Genomic DNA, 18,005 nt, shown 5'->3' on the forward strand with positions numbered 1-18,005 from the left:
CTGGCACGAGGGAAGACCTAGCCTCCGCCGATATGGTCCTCTTATCTTATTTGTCAATAAAAACAGAGAGGATCTGAAATATAAAATTCACTTGAATTTACATTTAAATTAAAACAAAGGCGAGAAGACATTGGCGGGGGGCGCTAATTAAAGTGAGTATAGAAATTGGAATATCTTTATGCATTTTTGTTAATCCACACCACAGATACTTATCTGGTGTTTTCATTGCTTCTCCATAAAATGATGGCTTTTTTAGCTAGAAAGGGAAAAAATCAGCTGTTTTGTCCCCTCCCATCAAGCTTTTTTGTTCTAATTGACATATGAAATCCCCCTGAATTATTGAAATGTGTCTGTAATACACATTGGGGATTTGGGAGAAGAGATGGGGGAATTATTTGATTAAAGCTATGATTTCTTGGATCTTAAAACAGAAACTATTTAGCTGGTAAGCATTCTTCCTTTTGAATTTTCTACTGGCATATTCAGGGCTGTTTTGTTGTAGGAACTGTATTCTACCCATTTATCAAAATCCATCTCTATAGAGATAACATGGAATAGTTTCATGATAAAGTGAGATTAATGTATAGTACCATGAAGGTTAATTTATTTTGTCAAAGAGAATGCTTTCTAAACATTGGGTTTAAAAATGATTAATAAGACAAAAGCGTAGGAGTGGAAGATGGTTATTTTTTAAAGGTTTGTTTTTTTCTGTCAGTGATGCTAGAATGTCTTTTCTGAGACGTCACATTTCGCTTAGTTAAGGACAAGAGTTACTGCTCGTCCTGCAGACAGCTTTCATGGCCTTATGGATCATGTGTTGATACACTGTGTCTGTCTTTAAGATGTGAGTTCACAGGTTTTGTTACTGGCTGTGTTCTCTGTGCCACCTCAACGATGAAGCAGTCTTCTGAGTGGTTTTTACTCCGCGGTGGTCAGGTGCATGACAGCGAGGTATCCGTTTAAAAAGCACTTTGGGAGTTGGAAGGACATACCCTTTGCATATGTTGGTTCATTCATCGAGTTTTAATTTAGCACCTTTGTCCCTGGCATGACCTAGATGCTGGAGGGTGGCATGATAATTGGACTCCTTGAATTAGATGATTCCTAGAAGCCTAGAGTTTACTGGGAAAGACTGACAAACGAGCACGGGAAGCCATGGGCCTGACTTCAGCAGGCAGGAGGGGACGAGGGAGCACCCGGGCGTGAAGTGCACGAGCGTGAATGGGGCAGACTCGGGAAGAGGGGGCAGCCCGTCTGCCCTGGAAATGGTAGGCGACAAAGCAGGAGGTGTAAACAGCTTGACGTTAGAGGTCTTAGGTCGAGTCCAATTTTAGGACTTAATGCCTGCCTTCTGGGGCTTTTTAATCAAGGAGAACCCAGAGTCTGCCAGTAAGGGTAAGAGGTACTGAGAAGAAACTTCATGTGAAATAGCCTGAGATGTCTGAGAAGGAAAACAATGTGACCTCTGAATTTGACAGGTCCAGTAGGGTTTCATGGTGGGTCTGGGATTAGCCAGGATTTTTGTGTCTGTGGAGGACAGAGAGAGGGGACATGTAGACATTAGACTTGTGTCATGGCCCACAGTGGAGGCGGGGAGGGAGACATGGAATAGAGGTGACACGGTGTTTACTAGGAACTAGTGCTAGTTTCCCCAGCCAAAGCTCTGATGGGGTCTGATGAGCCAGCACAGGGTCTCACTCTGGGCTGAGTACCTGTAGGCGGTAACTGTAGACGACCGCAGATCAGCGTTTCTCAGCCAACGGAGATCTGCTCCCCCTTGGGGACATCTGGCAGTGTCTGGGGATACTGCTGGTTGTTGTGCCGGGGGACAGGGCGCTACTGGCATCTAGCAGGTAGAGGCCAGGGATGTGGGCCGTTTTCCTACAGCGAGGAGTCAGCATCTGGCCCCAAATGTCGGTCGTGCTACAGTCGAGAACCCCTGCCTCAGACTCTCTGCTCCACGTGGATGCGTTTGTGGGAGACGGCGTTGGGCTGAGAAAGTCTATGCACACTCACCTAAGGGGAGTGTACTTTGTGCGCCATTTGTGAAATGAGTGAACAAGTGGAACATTCTTTAAAAAGGCCCTGTAACTACTGCTTTTATGCACGTTACCCGGGTCCGGCTGGAATCGAATTCTTCTCTTAAATAATAAGAAATAGAAATTGGCGAGGCTTTCCCCCTACCTATCTCAAAAGTTAATAAGTGGTGTAATTTTTAAAGAACACGGTGAGTGTCTCGAAATAACAACGGTAAGTGCAAAACAGCTGAACAGAAAAACATTAAAATCTCAGAGCACATTCTTGTGACTGTTTCCATTTTCTCGAGGATGTATATTCTAGGAAGACGTGTTCTTAATCTTTCTGTCCGTAGTTTCAGTGTAAAAATACGCTTTTCTTTAGAAAAGCCTGAACTCTGTAAATACAACCCAACTGAATCAACAAATGAGAGACCAACTTGAGAAGTGAGCCTGTCAGTCTTATTCAAAGGTGAGCTTGTCTGAATAGCTATATAAATACATGCTGTGTTTTAGATGACGGAGTGGTATTTATTTGGGACAAGGCATGGGGGAAAAACTCCTCCATCTGTTTCATACAAGAGGGTATAGAAAATGCACCAGCAGCGAAGTAGCTACTCCATCACGTTACATTTTCACCTAAAAAACATGATGGAAGGCACTAGTTGCTGCCGCAGAACCAGGGCTTCACTGTTTTTTTGTTTGTTTTTTCATTTCCTTTCTGCATAAAACTAGAAATTTGTTATAGCTTGGCAGCTTGAAGACAGGGACTTTTTGTGTGCATTTTCCTAGGTCAGGAAGGCATGGGGCTTTTAAAAGAATTTTATAAATAGAAGTGACAAGACACTTTCTCATTTAGAGTGTATTACGGTATTTTGTAACAGGAGGAGAAAAATGTATCCCTCCTACAAACTGGTCTTCCTGTGGAGACAAGACTCAGTGAAGTGGGCAGGTGTTCTGTATTTTAATAGAATCCTATTTCTGAGTCCTGGGTCTCAGCTCCCAGTCCTACGCAGGGTGCGCTCACAGCTGGGACTTCTGGGCGCCTTCAGCACCTTATTCACTGTCAGGTCAGACCCTCCGTTGGTTTTCGCCGTAGCTGTGAGTTCCTTAGTCCCTCACCCTTCACTCCTAAAGGAATCTGAAACTTACATTTTGGCTCCGGTGATGGCGCTTACTGTCTCCCTTTCCTGCAAGAACATTTGGGATGAAGTCTTCCTTAAAGAAAACTTCACTCTCTATCAAGTGTCTGCCTGCAGGGCCCTCCCTCAGTGGGTTCTTCTCTCACATAGGAACACGGTGTATTTCTGACAAATAGAAATAATTTAAATTCCAGGGCAGCATGCTATTTGAAGGCGCCTATGGAGATCTGTCTTTCAGATTATCTCCCTGCATTTTCCAGTTAAATGAAAGGACAGTGACATGATCTTATAAGGGCTTGATCGTATATGTTTCTTTCCCTCTTGTGTTTATGTAAGTAAATTACATTTAAATCCTAAACAAAATATTAGCCAAATAATGCTTTATTTTCTTTCTAATTAAGAAATGGCATATTTTTCTGTGATGGATGCATGAATCCATCATTTTTTCCCGCCTCAAGCTCCTTTTCTAGATTTGGCATCGGATTATCTTGGATTCCCAGGGGTCCAGTAAGGAAGGACTAGCACTTCTCTGCTATGAGGTTGTGATAAACTTTCCTCTGTAGGGAGTTTATTCCCAGATTTCTCACCTCCCTCTTTTGGTCTACTCCCTCAGAGTAATGATTCAAAAGAATGGATGTAGTAAATTCTTTCATCATCCTCTACCAGACTCATTCCTCTAGGGACACAGATTTTCCTGCCTTATTGCACTACCTTCCTCAGAAACTTTCCATGGCTCCCTACTGCGTAGAGAGTCAAGTCTTGAGTTGGTCTTGACAGCCCCTCAAGGTTGCTCCCCAAACCACCCTCCTCAACTGAACATCCCTCGCTTCCTTGCTGACCCCTCGCCTCCTCCCCAGGGTTCTCCTGCCTTCCAGGTGGCCACTCCCTGTCTCACTGCCCCTGCTGCCTTCCCTCAAACCCATCACCAGCCCCCGTCAAGGCTTCTTTTGAATCATCCATGTAGCTCTGAGACCTGTCAAGAGTACAGAGGTTTCCCCTGCTGATCGGAAGCAAGTTTGTGTGAGGTACAGTTTTAAAGATTAAAAAAAAAAAAAAAAGGTATTTCAAATGTAGCTTTAACTCTGTGTAAATATAACAAAGCTCTGTCAACATTTATATAACTTGTCCAGTCCTGCAGATGGTATTTTAAATTGAGGGCTGGGAACTGTGTCTTACCTTTATATCCACTTGGGACCATTGCAAGGTATTCAGAAAAAAATGAACGACTGGTCAGTGCTATGAATACGGTCAAGTCTATGTAGCACTGATTAAACTGTTACTGTAAACTGTGATCTAGGTGGAAAGACAGATGGATAGAGAGGAAGGGACTCTAGATTCAGTTACCTCCTCCCTGACTGCACACTTGGTGGGGAGCTCTGGGTTTTGTTTCTAGAAGCATCTGCCACCTGGTCTTGCTTCTGAAGGTGGTTGGGACAATCACAGGGTAGATCATACATAAAATTGTACGGAGCTGTGTCATTTTCAAGGCACTTTTAAGGCGAGATGGCTGTGTGGCTGGGGGCTGAAGAGAATGCAAGTTTCTCTGACTTGGCCCCAGTGCGCCCACCCACTCCAGGTCAGTGTCAGGCTCTGCTCTGTGCCGTTCTCCATGCTGGCACCTTCTGATATAAACAGCAAATGGTTGCTGTAGGTCACAGATCTGCCTCACTTAGGTCCTACTGGTCTGGATGGGACTAAATGGATAGTAGCTCAGTATTCGGCCAGAATCTGGAAGGGTGGCTGCATGCGGTGAAGACGCAGCATGTGGTCACTTCGGCCAGCAATGGAGCCATCCTGTGCCCTCATCGTGCCACGCGGCATTATTTGCCTGACAGGAGGAGTTCTGAGCGCCCTGTCTTGCTGTGTTACTGACGTTTGTGGCTGCGTATGCACAAGGAGTTGTTTCCAGTAGGGATCTCTGGTGTGAGGGAGGGGTACCTATGAAGGGTTAACAGGGAGGCGCCGGCGTTAGCCTGCCTCCGATCAAATGCAGCTTGGCTCCTTGCAAAATGCGTGACTTTTCGCTGAGTCACTTAATACCACTGGGCCTCCATTTTTCTCTTCTTGATAAAAATGCAGAAAAAAAATCACATTTTTTACCTCAGTGTTGCAGTAAAAATAGATAAGCCTAAACGTCTTTGGAGCATTTTCTGCTGTGTCTGGCCCTCCAGGAAAAGTAGCTAGGAGGATTTACAGGGATACCTCGTGTTCCTGAACTTCACACATAACTGCGTTTTTGCAAATTGACAGTTTGAGGCAACTCTGCATCAAGCAAGTCTAGCGGTGACATGTTTCCAACTGCGTTTGCCCATTTCATGTCTCTGTCACATTTTGAGAATTCCTGCAATATTTCAGACCCTCCATCAGCAAAAAAGAATATGACTTGCTGAAGGCTCAGATGATGGTTAGCAATTTTGCGCTATAAAATGTTTTTTAAATTAAGGTATGTACTTTAGAAAAAAAGATATAAGGCTCTCACACCTTTAATAGACAACATTATAGTGTAAACGTAACTTTTAGATGCACTGGGAAATCATAAAATGGGTGTGACTCGCTTTACTGTGGTAGTCTGGATTTCTCCAGGGTATGCCTGGATAAAGACCTTCTTGGACTTGAGTTTCAAACTCCTCAGGCAGCGGTAGTTTGAGAAGAAACACATACCCCGATGGATTTGATTCAAAGTGTTGCTGTGTCACCAAGAAAAATAAGGTGAATCTACTCCTACCCCCTGAATCCACACACACCACCCCGGCTTTGGATTCTGTCCTGTACCAGCCTGCTGGGTGGGCTCTCCTGTGAAAATCCATCACAGTCCTTTTTGTCCTTTGAATTTAGGGGAATAACCAGTCTAGTTGGTGGTTTTTCTTTACTTCTCTTCATCTGCCTACAAACCCAGAGGGCTGGGGTGCTACTTTCTGCTTCACGGGGTGAAAACGCCCATCATTTTCTTGGAAGACTGCTGCGGGGATGGTGAGCTAAAGGGAAATGGAAATCGCAGTGGAGCTAATGAGTCTAGGAAGTTGGCACGGGAGGGGGTGCCAGGGTCCCCCATCCTCACTTTGTGTCTAGTCGTTGACTCAGGTGGCTACCCACCGCTTGCTGGAAAGGCATGGAGCGATAAGCACCTCATGTGATGGAAACGTTTTCTGTGTTTAGTCTTTGCTGTTGACAACACGGTATCAGCGTCCACCGTCAGCACCTGCAGCCAGCGACGAGGAGCACGATGATAGCTAACGCTTTCCGACCACAAAGCAGACTGGCCCAAAGTCAGACAAGACTGCCACGTGGATTGGCTTTCTCCTCTTGCCCTTCTTTAGCAAAGCTCTATTTTTATCCCCCTTGTACAGATGAAGAAACTGAGGCTGAGCTCACAATCGCTAATCCAAGGTCATTCACAAACTTTATCAGTTAGCCAACCGCAACAACAGAAATAACTTTGTAAAAGTAGAAGGCTGGTTGGATTAAATTTACTTACAGTGAAATCTTACGAGCATCTTTGAAGCCAGCATACTGATCTGTGGTGAGCTTTAGGTTGTCCGTATGTGGAGGAAGAAAGTGTCACAAATGTTATCTGGCCTTTGTTTTCCAGCTTCCATCGTGATTCAGAAATGGTGGTGTCACATGAATCCTTGTTTGGAAGGAGAGGATTGTAAAGTCCTGCCAGATTACTCAGGGTGGTCCTGTAGCAGTGGCAATAAAGTCAAAACTACAAAGGCAAGTACAGACGCAACACAACTGTCATTTACAACCTCAGCACGTGGCTCCCTGTGGGGGCCTCCCCCTTCATCTCATGGCACCATCAAGACGGCAGCGTCATTTTAGGTTGACCAACCTGCTTGGGCGGGGCCCTCCGAGAGTTTGGCCTTTTGAGAAGCCCATTTCACAACATCACCCTTACTTACTGCCAGATTTTATAGAGCAGTGATTTCGTGGGGGAACTCGTTATTTTAGGCAGGGCCACTGAATTCATTTCAGCTCCTTCACGGGCCGATTTAAAGAAAAGGTTTCCGAGTTGACAGTCCCATGTATAAAACAGCATGGCCACAGTCCACCTCCCGATGAGTTACTGAAACAGAAATACCTTGTGCCTGGGAGGAGATTTAATGGTTGAATTCTCTAATTCAAGCCTTATAAGTCAATAGCTTCCTCCCCGAATCATGCTCTCTCCAGGGCTGTCTCTGAAGGACTCCACTGTCTGCCCAGTTTTTGAGTCAGAAATACAGCTTCTCCCTCATCTCCCCCTGTCCAGTCTGTTATGTTTGTCTTTGGGGCTGTTCCTCCCCACTGCCTCCACGATCCTGCGTCACCGCGGCTGCAGCCCCTGTGCGTCTGCCCCCGCGTCTCACTGGATGATTGAGGTTGCTCCCCCTTGTCCGCTCTTGACCCCTCCAGCCTGTCCTCTGTATGGTGGCCACAGGCACCTCTGTGAGCCGCAGGTCTTCCAAGCTAGTCTACCCCCACGTCTTTCAGTGGCCTCTCGGTGTTCCTGACTCAGCTCGCCCCTGTCTGGCCCTCAGGAAGTAACCTGGCGAGCTACCTTCCTTTCTTGTTTCTGCTCTAACCCCCTGGCCTTCTGTCAGTCCTTCTTACGCAGTCACGTTGTATCTTCACTGATGAGATTCACGGCCCCGTATCTCTAAGCATGTGCTGTGGTAACATTTTACATGGCCTGCTATACTTACTTGCTTCATCATGACAGTTTTCTGTCTAGGAGGAGAGCTGTGAAGTCAGGGCCCCTCGCTGTTTCGCTGACCCTCATCCTCCCAAAGCCAGCAGAATGTCTCCGTAACTCTTTCTTGAATGAAAATAAAACGGGTCATTCTAGGGTTATAATGAGCTCGACATATTGGATTGGAATGACTGTTTCGTTCTGGATGCTGTCAGCTTTAGCCCCTGAGGAGGTATAATATCTCTTGAATAGTTCCTTGTCTTGCTTACATTTTCACCTTTATGAGTCTTTTGAATTACCCGAGTTCTCAATCATCTTCAACCACTGAGGTCAAGAGCAGGTGAGTCCCCCTGTGTGTGTAGAGAGAGATTTATTCTATAAAATTTGTTTATTGTAATATTTACATATAGTGTCATTAACAAAAGAGTAAATCTAGACCATTATCGAATCAAAGCATATAAAATAAATTTTTATAGTAAGTTTTTAAATAAATATGAATTTTATCTACAGGTAGCTAAAAATAGCTAGATACAACATTTATCATATCCCAGATTATCAATAGGATAGAGTTAACTGATTATTATAATCCAGGTAAAATACTCTCAAAATAAAGAGCATTTTAACAATTCCTTGTCAACTAACTTATCCTTGTTAATGATAACTAGGTTAAAGGACCAGACATAGGCTTTTGTATCCAGGACAGCAGAAGTTCCTGGAGTCATTGGTTGGTGGAGGATGGAGGTTAAACCCTCCCATCTTTTTTTTTTTTTTTTAAACACTCCTCTTCTAAAGCACTCCTCAGCAACTTCTAATCTATGGAAACCCACGTGTGCTTTTTAAGAAAACCCTGCCTTAAGATAATTCCACTTTCCTTTCCCAGTGGGCTGCCTGCCGCCCCCTCTTCCCTAACCTCTTCCTAAATCAATCTTGGACTTGCCAGTGAGCTACAATCTTCTATCCATCCATGATAGAAAATTTTCCTTTCAGTCATTTTTCTCGCAGACTAAGAAATCACATTTGGGGAGATTATACTTGTACTGATTCTTACCTATAAATATGAAATAAGAGCACGAGCCTCAGGCAGCTGTGCTCCAGGAAAGACCGCGCCGTCTCCTGCGCCAGCAGCCCGCTCTGTATTTATGTGCCGTTAGCGACGGCGTTTGCAGGGAGGCAAGCCTTCAGGGGCATTCTGGCTGCACATGCTGGGGATGTAAGTTTGCTCTCGCTAAATCCTCAACGGTAGTGACATTTCAGTTAGCACTTCGAAAAGTTGTAGAAGCATAATACCGTTCCCCCAGCCATCATGAGACTTGGCTGTCTTTTTTTTTTTTTCCCATTAGCAATACGGCACTGGAGAATAATCTCGATGTCATAAAACTTTGTTTCCTTTATTAATCCAAGTCAGCGCAACTTGAACTGCATAAAATATTTTACATCTTTATGGATCTTACGCACATAGAGTAAATTCACCCGTGGCGCTGTGACTGGCATCAGTGAAGAGCGTGCTGCCCACGGAAGCTCTTTTTTAAAAAAAAACAACTGACACTGGACCTCACCCCACAGGTGAGACAGCTGTCCTGTAAAGGCAGAGCAACTGCCTCCCTAGAGGAGGGTATTAACTGTGTCACAAAGTAGTTGCCATCGTGCTTAACTGTCCATGCACAGCAGCGACAGCACACAGAAAGGCCGAAAAATAAGATTGTCTGCAGGAAGCCACCTATGTCAGAATTTTACTTTCCATTTCAATGCAAATGTGGAAAAGTTAGCAGTCCACTTGAGATCTTAATAGCCTTAGATGAAGGGGGGACAGCAGAGGGGACAGTACCCAGGAAGGCTGGCATTGAGTGTCTCCTGCATGTAGAGTGTTCAGTATCCCTGGAGAGGCTGCAGCTGCTACGCTGTGGGAGAATATAACTAACTTTCTGTCATCCAGCCTCGGTTTTCCTTGATTTAATTCCGAGTTTCACTGCATTCTCTGTGCTAAATCAATTTTCTGTATTTGAGTTGCCAGTTGTAACTGGGCAGTGTCTTTGCACCAAAGGCAATGATTTGCCAGCTTTTTGTTGTTTGCAAATAGAAGCAAATCACACTGAATTTCGATAAGTTCTAGATTTTTAGATTTTTAAACGTTGTTATTCTAATAACAGCCACTAAGGGTGAAGAGGTAGCTGTTTAGAGCAGTAATTCTCAGCGAGGGGCACTTTTGCCCTCATGGGGACATTTAGCAATGTGTAAAGGCATTTTTCATTGTTTCACATTGGGGAGGGTGGTTGCTATGGGCACTGTGTGGTTAGAGGCCGGCAATTCAGCTGAACATCCTATAATGCACAGGACCGTCCCCAAGACCAGAGTCCCAGAGGCCCACATGTCAGTAGTGCTGAGGTTGGAAAAGTCTGCTTTATAGAATAGTGGATTTTTTCCAGTAACCTACCTGATTCTATTACTTCATCTTTTTCTTCAAAGTTTCTATTAACTGTCTAAATGTTTCCAGTATTTCGTATTGAAAAACTAGAGGGAGGGGCCAGCAAGCAAACAGTGGGCCTTCCCTTCACTTCCCTCGAGGTCCACGGTGACCAAGTCCTTCTGGTGTCTTCCTCACGCGACCCTCTAACTGACACCTTCCTTTCTCTCTGTCTCTTGGGCTGCCGTCCCGGGTCATCCTCATCCTCCCTACCACAAAGGTAAAACAGTTCAGTGGTATCAGTGGCTACAGGAAACTCATTTGGAGAACTTGTGAAAAACACAGTTTGGAGCCTCATTCTAGGCTAGTCTGGGAAGGAGCTTAGAAAACCATACCTGAAAGAAGTTGCTCTTAGGGTGACTGTGATGAGCACAGAGTGTGCGGGAACCACTGGCTTTCCGAACTCCCCACCTGCTCTCTCTTCTTGCCTTTAACTGGCCTACCCTTGGCTTTCTGTGCTGCCAGAGCCCACCCCCTGCCCAGGTTTCTCCCTGGTTAGGGACCATGGATGGATCCCCGTTGGTTACTGACAGAATATATGGACTAGAAGCATCCGGGGATGGTCCTCTACTGCCGCTCCCCGAATAGGCCGCGTATTTCCTTACCCCACTGCCGCCTCTTCATCTCTTCCCACTTCTGAAATTGTACGTGTCCGTCAAGGTCGAGCTGAGATGACTCTAATCCTGAGGTCTTACCTTCCCTGCTCCCTGTGGCCAGACCCTGAACTCTCAAGGGTACCCTTTTATGTGAGAGTGGAGCGAATGCTGACATGCTAGCAACCTTTTATCCAGCAAAGTAACAATGAACCTTTCATGTGCAATCAGCAGAACAAGAATTTTCCAAGAAAATAAAGCTGTGAGTCTCTTACTATCCAAAGCTCAGTGCAGACAGGCTTCCAAACGTGCTGGGCGTGGAGCATGAGCTTCCTCCAGGGAGAAGCTTTGACGGATGACATCCTTGGTGTGGACTGACCCCTGGCCAGCTGTACACATGGTGGAGTTTTAGAGAGATGCACAGAAGATCCAGAAAGAGCTGACATGACAGTAGCCAGCACTTCCTGAGCACTATGCACATGACTGGCACCCGGCCACGTGCCTCACCTAACTCATTCCTTCGTCACTACGACTGCGGGGGGCAGGCATTGTAGTCTTCTGTTTAGCAGAGGAAGAACCTTAGAGAGAGACAGCCCTCCCATCTCAGAAAGTCTGGTTGCTCAAGCCGAAGGCCCTGGGGTCATCCTCAATTCTTCCTTCTGTTCCATCCTTTATTTTATGTGTCACAAACCCTGCTTGCTTCGTCTTTCAGCACTTCAGCCAGAGTGACCCCTTTAAGTTGGAAGTCCGGCCCTGCATCCCTTGTCTCATCTTTGCTCTTTTCCTGACTGAGGCACAAAGCCCTTGCACTCCCCTCTCCCTGCAAAGTTCTTTTGCCAGGCAGTCAGGGCTCCCATCTTTGCATGAAATGTTTGCACAGATGTCTCCTTCCTTGACCACCCTCTAGAAAATGGTAGCCCTCTACTCTGCCTGCCCCAGTACTTTTCTCCATTATGTCACTGTACTTTTGTCCATAGCACATCACCTTCTGACAGACTATTTACCTGTTTGTCCAGCTCTCGTCTGCGAGCCAAACCAGCCCTTAGGTCACAGGCCGTTTGAAGGAAAAAAAAAAAAAAAAAGACAAAGAATGAGTTCTACATTTTTATATGGTTGAGGAAAAAAAAAGCAAAAGGCATATATTTTGTAACATATGAAAATTATATGAAATCCTCATGTCAGTGTCTATAAATAAAGTCCTATTGGGACAAAGCCACGCCCATTAGTTGATGTACTGTCTGCGGCTGCCTGTGTGGTGTAAATGCAGAAGTGAGGAGCTGTGATAGTAACTCTGTGGCCAGCAAACTGGAAAAGCTTTATTGTTTATTGTTTTCCAGGAAAGGAATGCCAGCTACTATTCTAGCTCTGTTCCATGAAGACAGGGTTTTTATTTTGTTTGCTATATAGTATCCCCAGCACAGAGAAAAGAGCAGTTACATTGTAGAATGCAGAAATAAAGGCTGTAAGTAAGTCAGAGGTTTGAATAAATACCTGATTACTTCTAAAGCCCAGGAAGGATGAGTATGCGAGCAAATAATGTAATTTACTGTAAAAGCAGTCTCATAATGTAGACATGGTAGTCTTACGCTTTAGTTGACCTTTCCCTAGCTGGTATATGGACGATCTAACCTGTAAAATTTCTTACATGATGATGAATTCAAACTAGAGAAACTGCAAGTCTGTTTTCTTAGATCAGAAGTAACCTGGGTGCCTAAACAAACATGGAAGAAGCAATAAACTCCTCAATGGATGTATTTTTCCAGTAAATACGGTAGCTTTGTAAAATAACCTGTTTTTTGAACCTGAAAGTTAACCACCTTAAAAAAGGAGCAAAGGTGACTACAAGACAGAAAAAAATGTACTTTTTATTTGTAACTTTTCCACCTTCTAACTTAAAAGACAAATGTATAAAGCAATAATTATAAATCTACATTCATGGGAACACAATTTACAAAGATATGATCTGTGACAATAACAGCATGGTGGTAGAGAAATGAAGCTGTAAAGAGCAAAGGTTTTTTTAACTGAAATTAAACTGATATTAATCCAAGCTAAATGAAACAGATAAGCTTCACAAGCTAATAAAAATTCTATATAGCTCTAAAAACAAAAAGAGCAAAGGCAACATTCTGATCCTGACATACACTAATGTGTATCAGCATTCATTTGAAAAACTTTTGGTGCCATTAACAGAGCAGGCTTATCACGCAAGAATTAACCTGCCGGGCAAGGAAGGTAGCTAAGCTGATGGGGCTTGCATAACCCCGCAAGATACAGAGCTAAGATGCGGTGTGCCATGTTGTGGAAGCCTTTGGGTGGGCGTGTTTTTCTTTGCAATGTAAAAGCAAGAACTGTAAAGAATTTGAACAGCTGGTTTGGTGAAGCTGGTTACGGATAAAGGTGCAAACTGCTAAACTCTGTGCATGTGACACAGACAGGGCTTTATGGGTCCAGTAACAGGAAGGAAGATGTTTGGTGGGGATGCTGTGCTGAATGCTCTCTTATAAAATTTGTTTTAGGTAACACGGTAGCAAAGAGAGAGAGACGTGTGGTCCTTTCCTGGTGGAGCGACAGGATTCAGAGCGCTTGGGTTTGGACTGCTGGCCCGGCCTCTCTGTTGGAAATTGCCTTGGATTTCAGCAACGTCACATTTGCATATTTGTGCTGTGAAGAGTGGCATTCACTTAGGTGTCCCAGCCCTCTCTGCTTCATGATTTTATGACATTGAATTGCAACTGTGGGCTGCCATATCCTGACATCCTGTCTGGATTACTGAGGAACAGACCTCCGAGAAACCCTGGAGGAACAAACTGGAGACTTCAAAATGCATCACTGCCAAAGGACTATTTGGTCTTCAGTTTCTTTCCACCTTTACAAGAGAGCATCCTCGTTCTCTTCCTCCTTTGAACTCTTCCTTCGTCCCCTGCACTCAAGTTGGTTGAAAGGGGTCCAAACTGGCAAAAGCATCTTTGCAGATGTAGCTTCCTTAATGAACTCTGCTGAACCGGTGATGAAAATTTATTTTATAAACGTTGAAGAATAGATGATGGACTTATTGGGGTTATTGTGTGTGCTTTTGTATTATTGCTTCTGATGATTTAAAAATCTTTGCATTGTGAGTTCCACTGGCAAGTTATTAGCACAAGTGAAATGGGAGCATCCTAATGCGTGTGCACCGTCTTACTGGGTGCTACGCAAGCCTGTGGACGGCAATGTTTTGTAACCAAAGCTCTGTCATGAGCTACCCACGACAGAAGTAAACCTGTTGGGATTTTTATGGCTTAAGTGTAGTCAGGTAAGTCATTAAAAAATATACGAGAGTCTGTTTTAGATCAAGGGTGATTTCTTAGATTCAGTTTATGTCAAACAAACATATTAAAATATTTTGTTACCTGTGAGGCAGAAGTCCTTAAATGCAGAATTTTTAGACTGTAACTGATTTATTCTTAGCTCCTTCCCTCCTTATTAGTCATGTGTGTTAAATGTAAGTAAAATCTGAGTCATTTTTTTTTCCTTGGTTTAATGATTTTGCAGTCCGTGCGTCTCCACATATTCTGAAATGCTGTCATGCAGAAACCTATTACAGATGACAAGTAACTGACCCAGATTTTAAATGTATAATGTTATTAAAACACATACTACTATAATGATATAAATTTTATCTATTAAGAGATGCCAGAAACACACTTTCTGCATTGTTAAGTATCCCTGTTCTTTCACAGTTAGTTATGGGGGGAAAGTAATATTGTTTGTAGTGGTAACAATTACATCTGTTTGATTTTATTCCTCTAGAAGGAATGGACAGAGGTGCGAGAAGTCTGTTTGCTAAATTTTGTTGGAATTTGACTAGATGCTTGCCATAATAATTGTTACTTTTGTCATTAAGTAAAAAAATTCCTTCTACTGATGGTGTATGGTGTATTAATTAATTTTGTGATTATTTTATGCCTTAAGACGGCTTTAAGATCTTAGGCTTGGAAAAAAATTTTTTTAATTAAAAAAAACTTTTACATAAAGTGTAACATTGGAATGTTTCCATTTGGCAAATTTGGCATTGTTATGGAGAGTACTACTCTGTTCCTGCTGCCAGACCTAAGGAGCAGCAAGGAGAAGTTAAAATGTAGGGAGTTTTTTTTTTCTTTTTTAAGAAAATAAACTGGAGAGAGAGAGGAAGGAGACAGGAGAGGCAAAACTGGCTGAAGGAAAATAAATAACAACTGCCAATATAGAAAAGTAACTATGTATCTATGTATGTATGTTTATTTATTTATTTATATTTTTATTGAAGAATAGTCAGTTTTACAATGTTGTAGCAAGTTCCGGTGTACAGAAATCAAACTAGAGAAACTGTAAGTCTGTTTTCTTAGCTCGTAAGTAACCTGGGTGTCTACAAATGGAAGAAAGAAACTTCTGTTTGGCCCTTCCTACCCCTTTTCTCCTGCTGGTAACCATAAGTTTGTTTTCTATGTGAGTCTGTTTCTGTTTTGTAAATAAAGTTTGTTTTGTTTTTGTTTTTTTAGATTCCACATATAAGTGATGTCATATGTCATTTTTCTTTCTCTTGCTGGCTTACATCACTTAGAATGACATGCTCCAGGTCCATCCGTGTTGCTGCAAATGGCATTATTTTATGATTTTTTTTTATGGCAAAGTGGTATTTCATTGTATAAGCATACCACACCTTACTTATCCAGGCATCTGTTGATCGTGAGGTTAGGTTGGGTCTATGGTTTGGGTATTGTAAATAGTGCTGTTAGGAACACTGGGGGTGCATGTATCTTTTTGAATTAAGGTTCCCTCTGCATATATGCCCAGGAGTGGGATTGCTGGATCACAGGGTAAGTAAGTCTCCTTTTAGTTTGTTGAGGAATCTGCATACTGTTTTCCACAGTGGCTGCACCGAACTACATCCCCACCATAAATGTAGGAGGGTTCTCTTTTCTCCACACCCTCTCCAGCATTTGTCATTGAGAACTTCTGAATGATGGCCATTCTGAGTGGTGGGAGGGGCTACGTTCATTGTAGTTTTGATGTTTGTTTCTGAGATAATTAGCAATATTGAGCATTTTTTCATGGGCCTATTGGCCATGTATTCTTTGGAGAATTGCTTGTTTAGTTCTTCTGCCCATTTTTGGATTGGGTTTGCTTATTTCTTATTAAGAAAATTAGTTTTAGAATGAAGGCAGAATAGATTTCCAAATGAACACACACAGTTTGCCACCTGGACACTGATGAAAGGATATACTTTAGTCAGAATGAAAATGATCTGAGAGAGAGAGTCTGATGCAGAAAGAGGTGACTGGTTTTAAAATGGTAAATTGTATGTAGGCCAACCTACATGACTACTGAGCTCCACCATAACACTGTGAGAACCAAATAAACAAATTCAGGGACGTTCCAGGGTACAAAATCAATATACGAAAGTCAGTTGTGTTTCTGTACACTATTAACAAAATACCAGAAGGAGAAATACGGATAACAGTCCCGTTTACAATTTCATCAAACAGACAAAACTACCCAGGAATAAGTTAAACCAAGATGGTGAAAGACCTGTTCACTGAAAACTGTAAGACGATGAAAGAGACTGAAGAAAAAACAAACGGAGATATTCTGTGTTCATGGATGGAAAGAATTAATACTGCTACAATGTCCATACTACCCAAAGCCGTCTGCAGATTCAATGCAACTCCTATGAAAATGTCAATGGTATTTTTCACAGAAATAGACGAATCCTAAAGTTTCTATGGAACTGCAAACGACTCCAGATAGTCAAAGCAATCGTGAGAAAGAACAGCAAAGCTGGCGGCGTCATCCTTCCTGGTTTCAAGCTACATTACAAAATTGTAGTCAATCAAACCTGTTTGTTTGAAAGAGGTTTCAACGTAAGGATTGAAACACATATCTCTAAACCCATATTAACACCAGCATTACTCACAGTAAGACGTCAGTCACCGAAGTGTCCGTGGATGGATGATTCCATCAACAAAATGTGGCACATACACAATAAAATAGGATTCACCCTTTAAAGCTAACGACATTCTGACACAGGGTACAATGTAGATGAACCGTAGGGCTATAGAGGGCTATGCAGAACTATAAAAAAGTATATGCACATTTATAATATAATTATAATATATGTATATTTCATGTCTTCTCAAAGCTGTATACAAATAGAATTTGCTTTGAGGAGCCATCCCAGACATCCCCCTGCAGAATATGAGATGTTAAGGAGGAGAGGACAGGAGAGGGAGAGAGGGACTCAGGTTGAAGGCCTCATTCCTACTGAGGGAGGACATCTTCAGATACCACCAGTATGTTTAAAAACACTGGAAAGTAAATATATATGTTAAAAGCAACCATGTCAAAACCACGTCACAAAAGCAGAGAGCACATCAAACGAGTATAGAAAGCCAGCCCTCCCCAGATGCAGTTCATCCAAAATGGCGAAGCCCATCGCCGTGCAGGCGCTGCGGGAGGGCCACACGATAAGCCGCTCTGTCTTGGGGGTTGTGATCTGGACGGGGTTTATTAAATATTAGCATTTTGTATTTCAATTTTCCACATCAAACCAGTAAAAACTTGTTAAAACTAGTAAATGAATTTAGGGAAGGTGCATAATTTAAAACCAACACACAAAAATCAGTTAAGTTTCTGTACACTAATAAAGATTCAGAAATAAAAATTATGAAGACGATCTCACTTAACAAAGTTGTGCAAAAGAAAACACAATGCTTAGGAATAACTAGCCAAGGATATGAAAGGCTTGCACGTGGAAAATTACAAAAGAGTGATAAAGAAATTGATGACACAAATAGAAATATTTTGTGCTCATGTAATATTCTGCTCAAGCAGAATATTACTGAAACATTTTCCAGCCGAAACAGTATACGCAGTGATTGTGATTTCTATGAAATTCGACTGGCACTTTGAACCGTAACACAAAGCAAACAGTTGTTACCATTCATATGGATCCACACAGAACCCAGAATAGCTTAAGAGACGTTGAGAAAGGAGGACACAGAAGGAGGCATCTTGCTCCCTGACTTCCAACTACATCAGAAAGGTCCAGTAAGCAGAACCGTGTGCTCTGGCACAAAAACAAGCACAGAACGCAGCGCTCGACTG

General features: G+C 43.0%; 1 protein-coding gene across 1 annotated transcript in view; it reads left to right on the plus strand.

Annotated features, from left to right (window-relative positions):
* TAFA4 (TAFA chemokine like family member 4) overlaps positions 1 to 15,401 on the plus strand; it is a 148,054-nt gene extending 132,653 nt beyond the window's left edge. Inside the window, exons 5-6 of the mRNA XM_010987383.3 lie at positions 6,747 to 6,871; positions 13,400 to 15,401. Of these exons, the coding sequence (XP_010985685.1) occupies positions 6,747 to 6,871; positions 13,400 to 13,411 (137 nt within the window). The 3' untranslated portion in view covers positions 13,412 to 15,401. The remainder of the gene's footprint in view (positions 1 to 6,746; positions 6,872 to 13,399) is intronic.
* Positions 15,402 to 18,005: the final 2,604 nt, after the last annotated feature.

Source organism: Camelus dromedarius, chromosome 17 (assembly GCF_036321535.1).
Source record: "Camelus dromedarius isolate mCamDro1 chromosome 17, mCamDro1.pat, whole genome shotgun sequence".
Lineage (NCBI taxonomy): Eukaryota > Metazoa > Chordata > Mammalia > Artiodactyla > Camelidae > Camelus > Camelus dromedarius.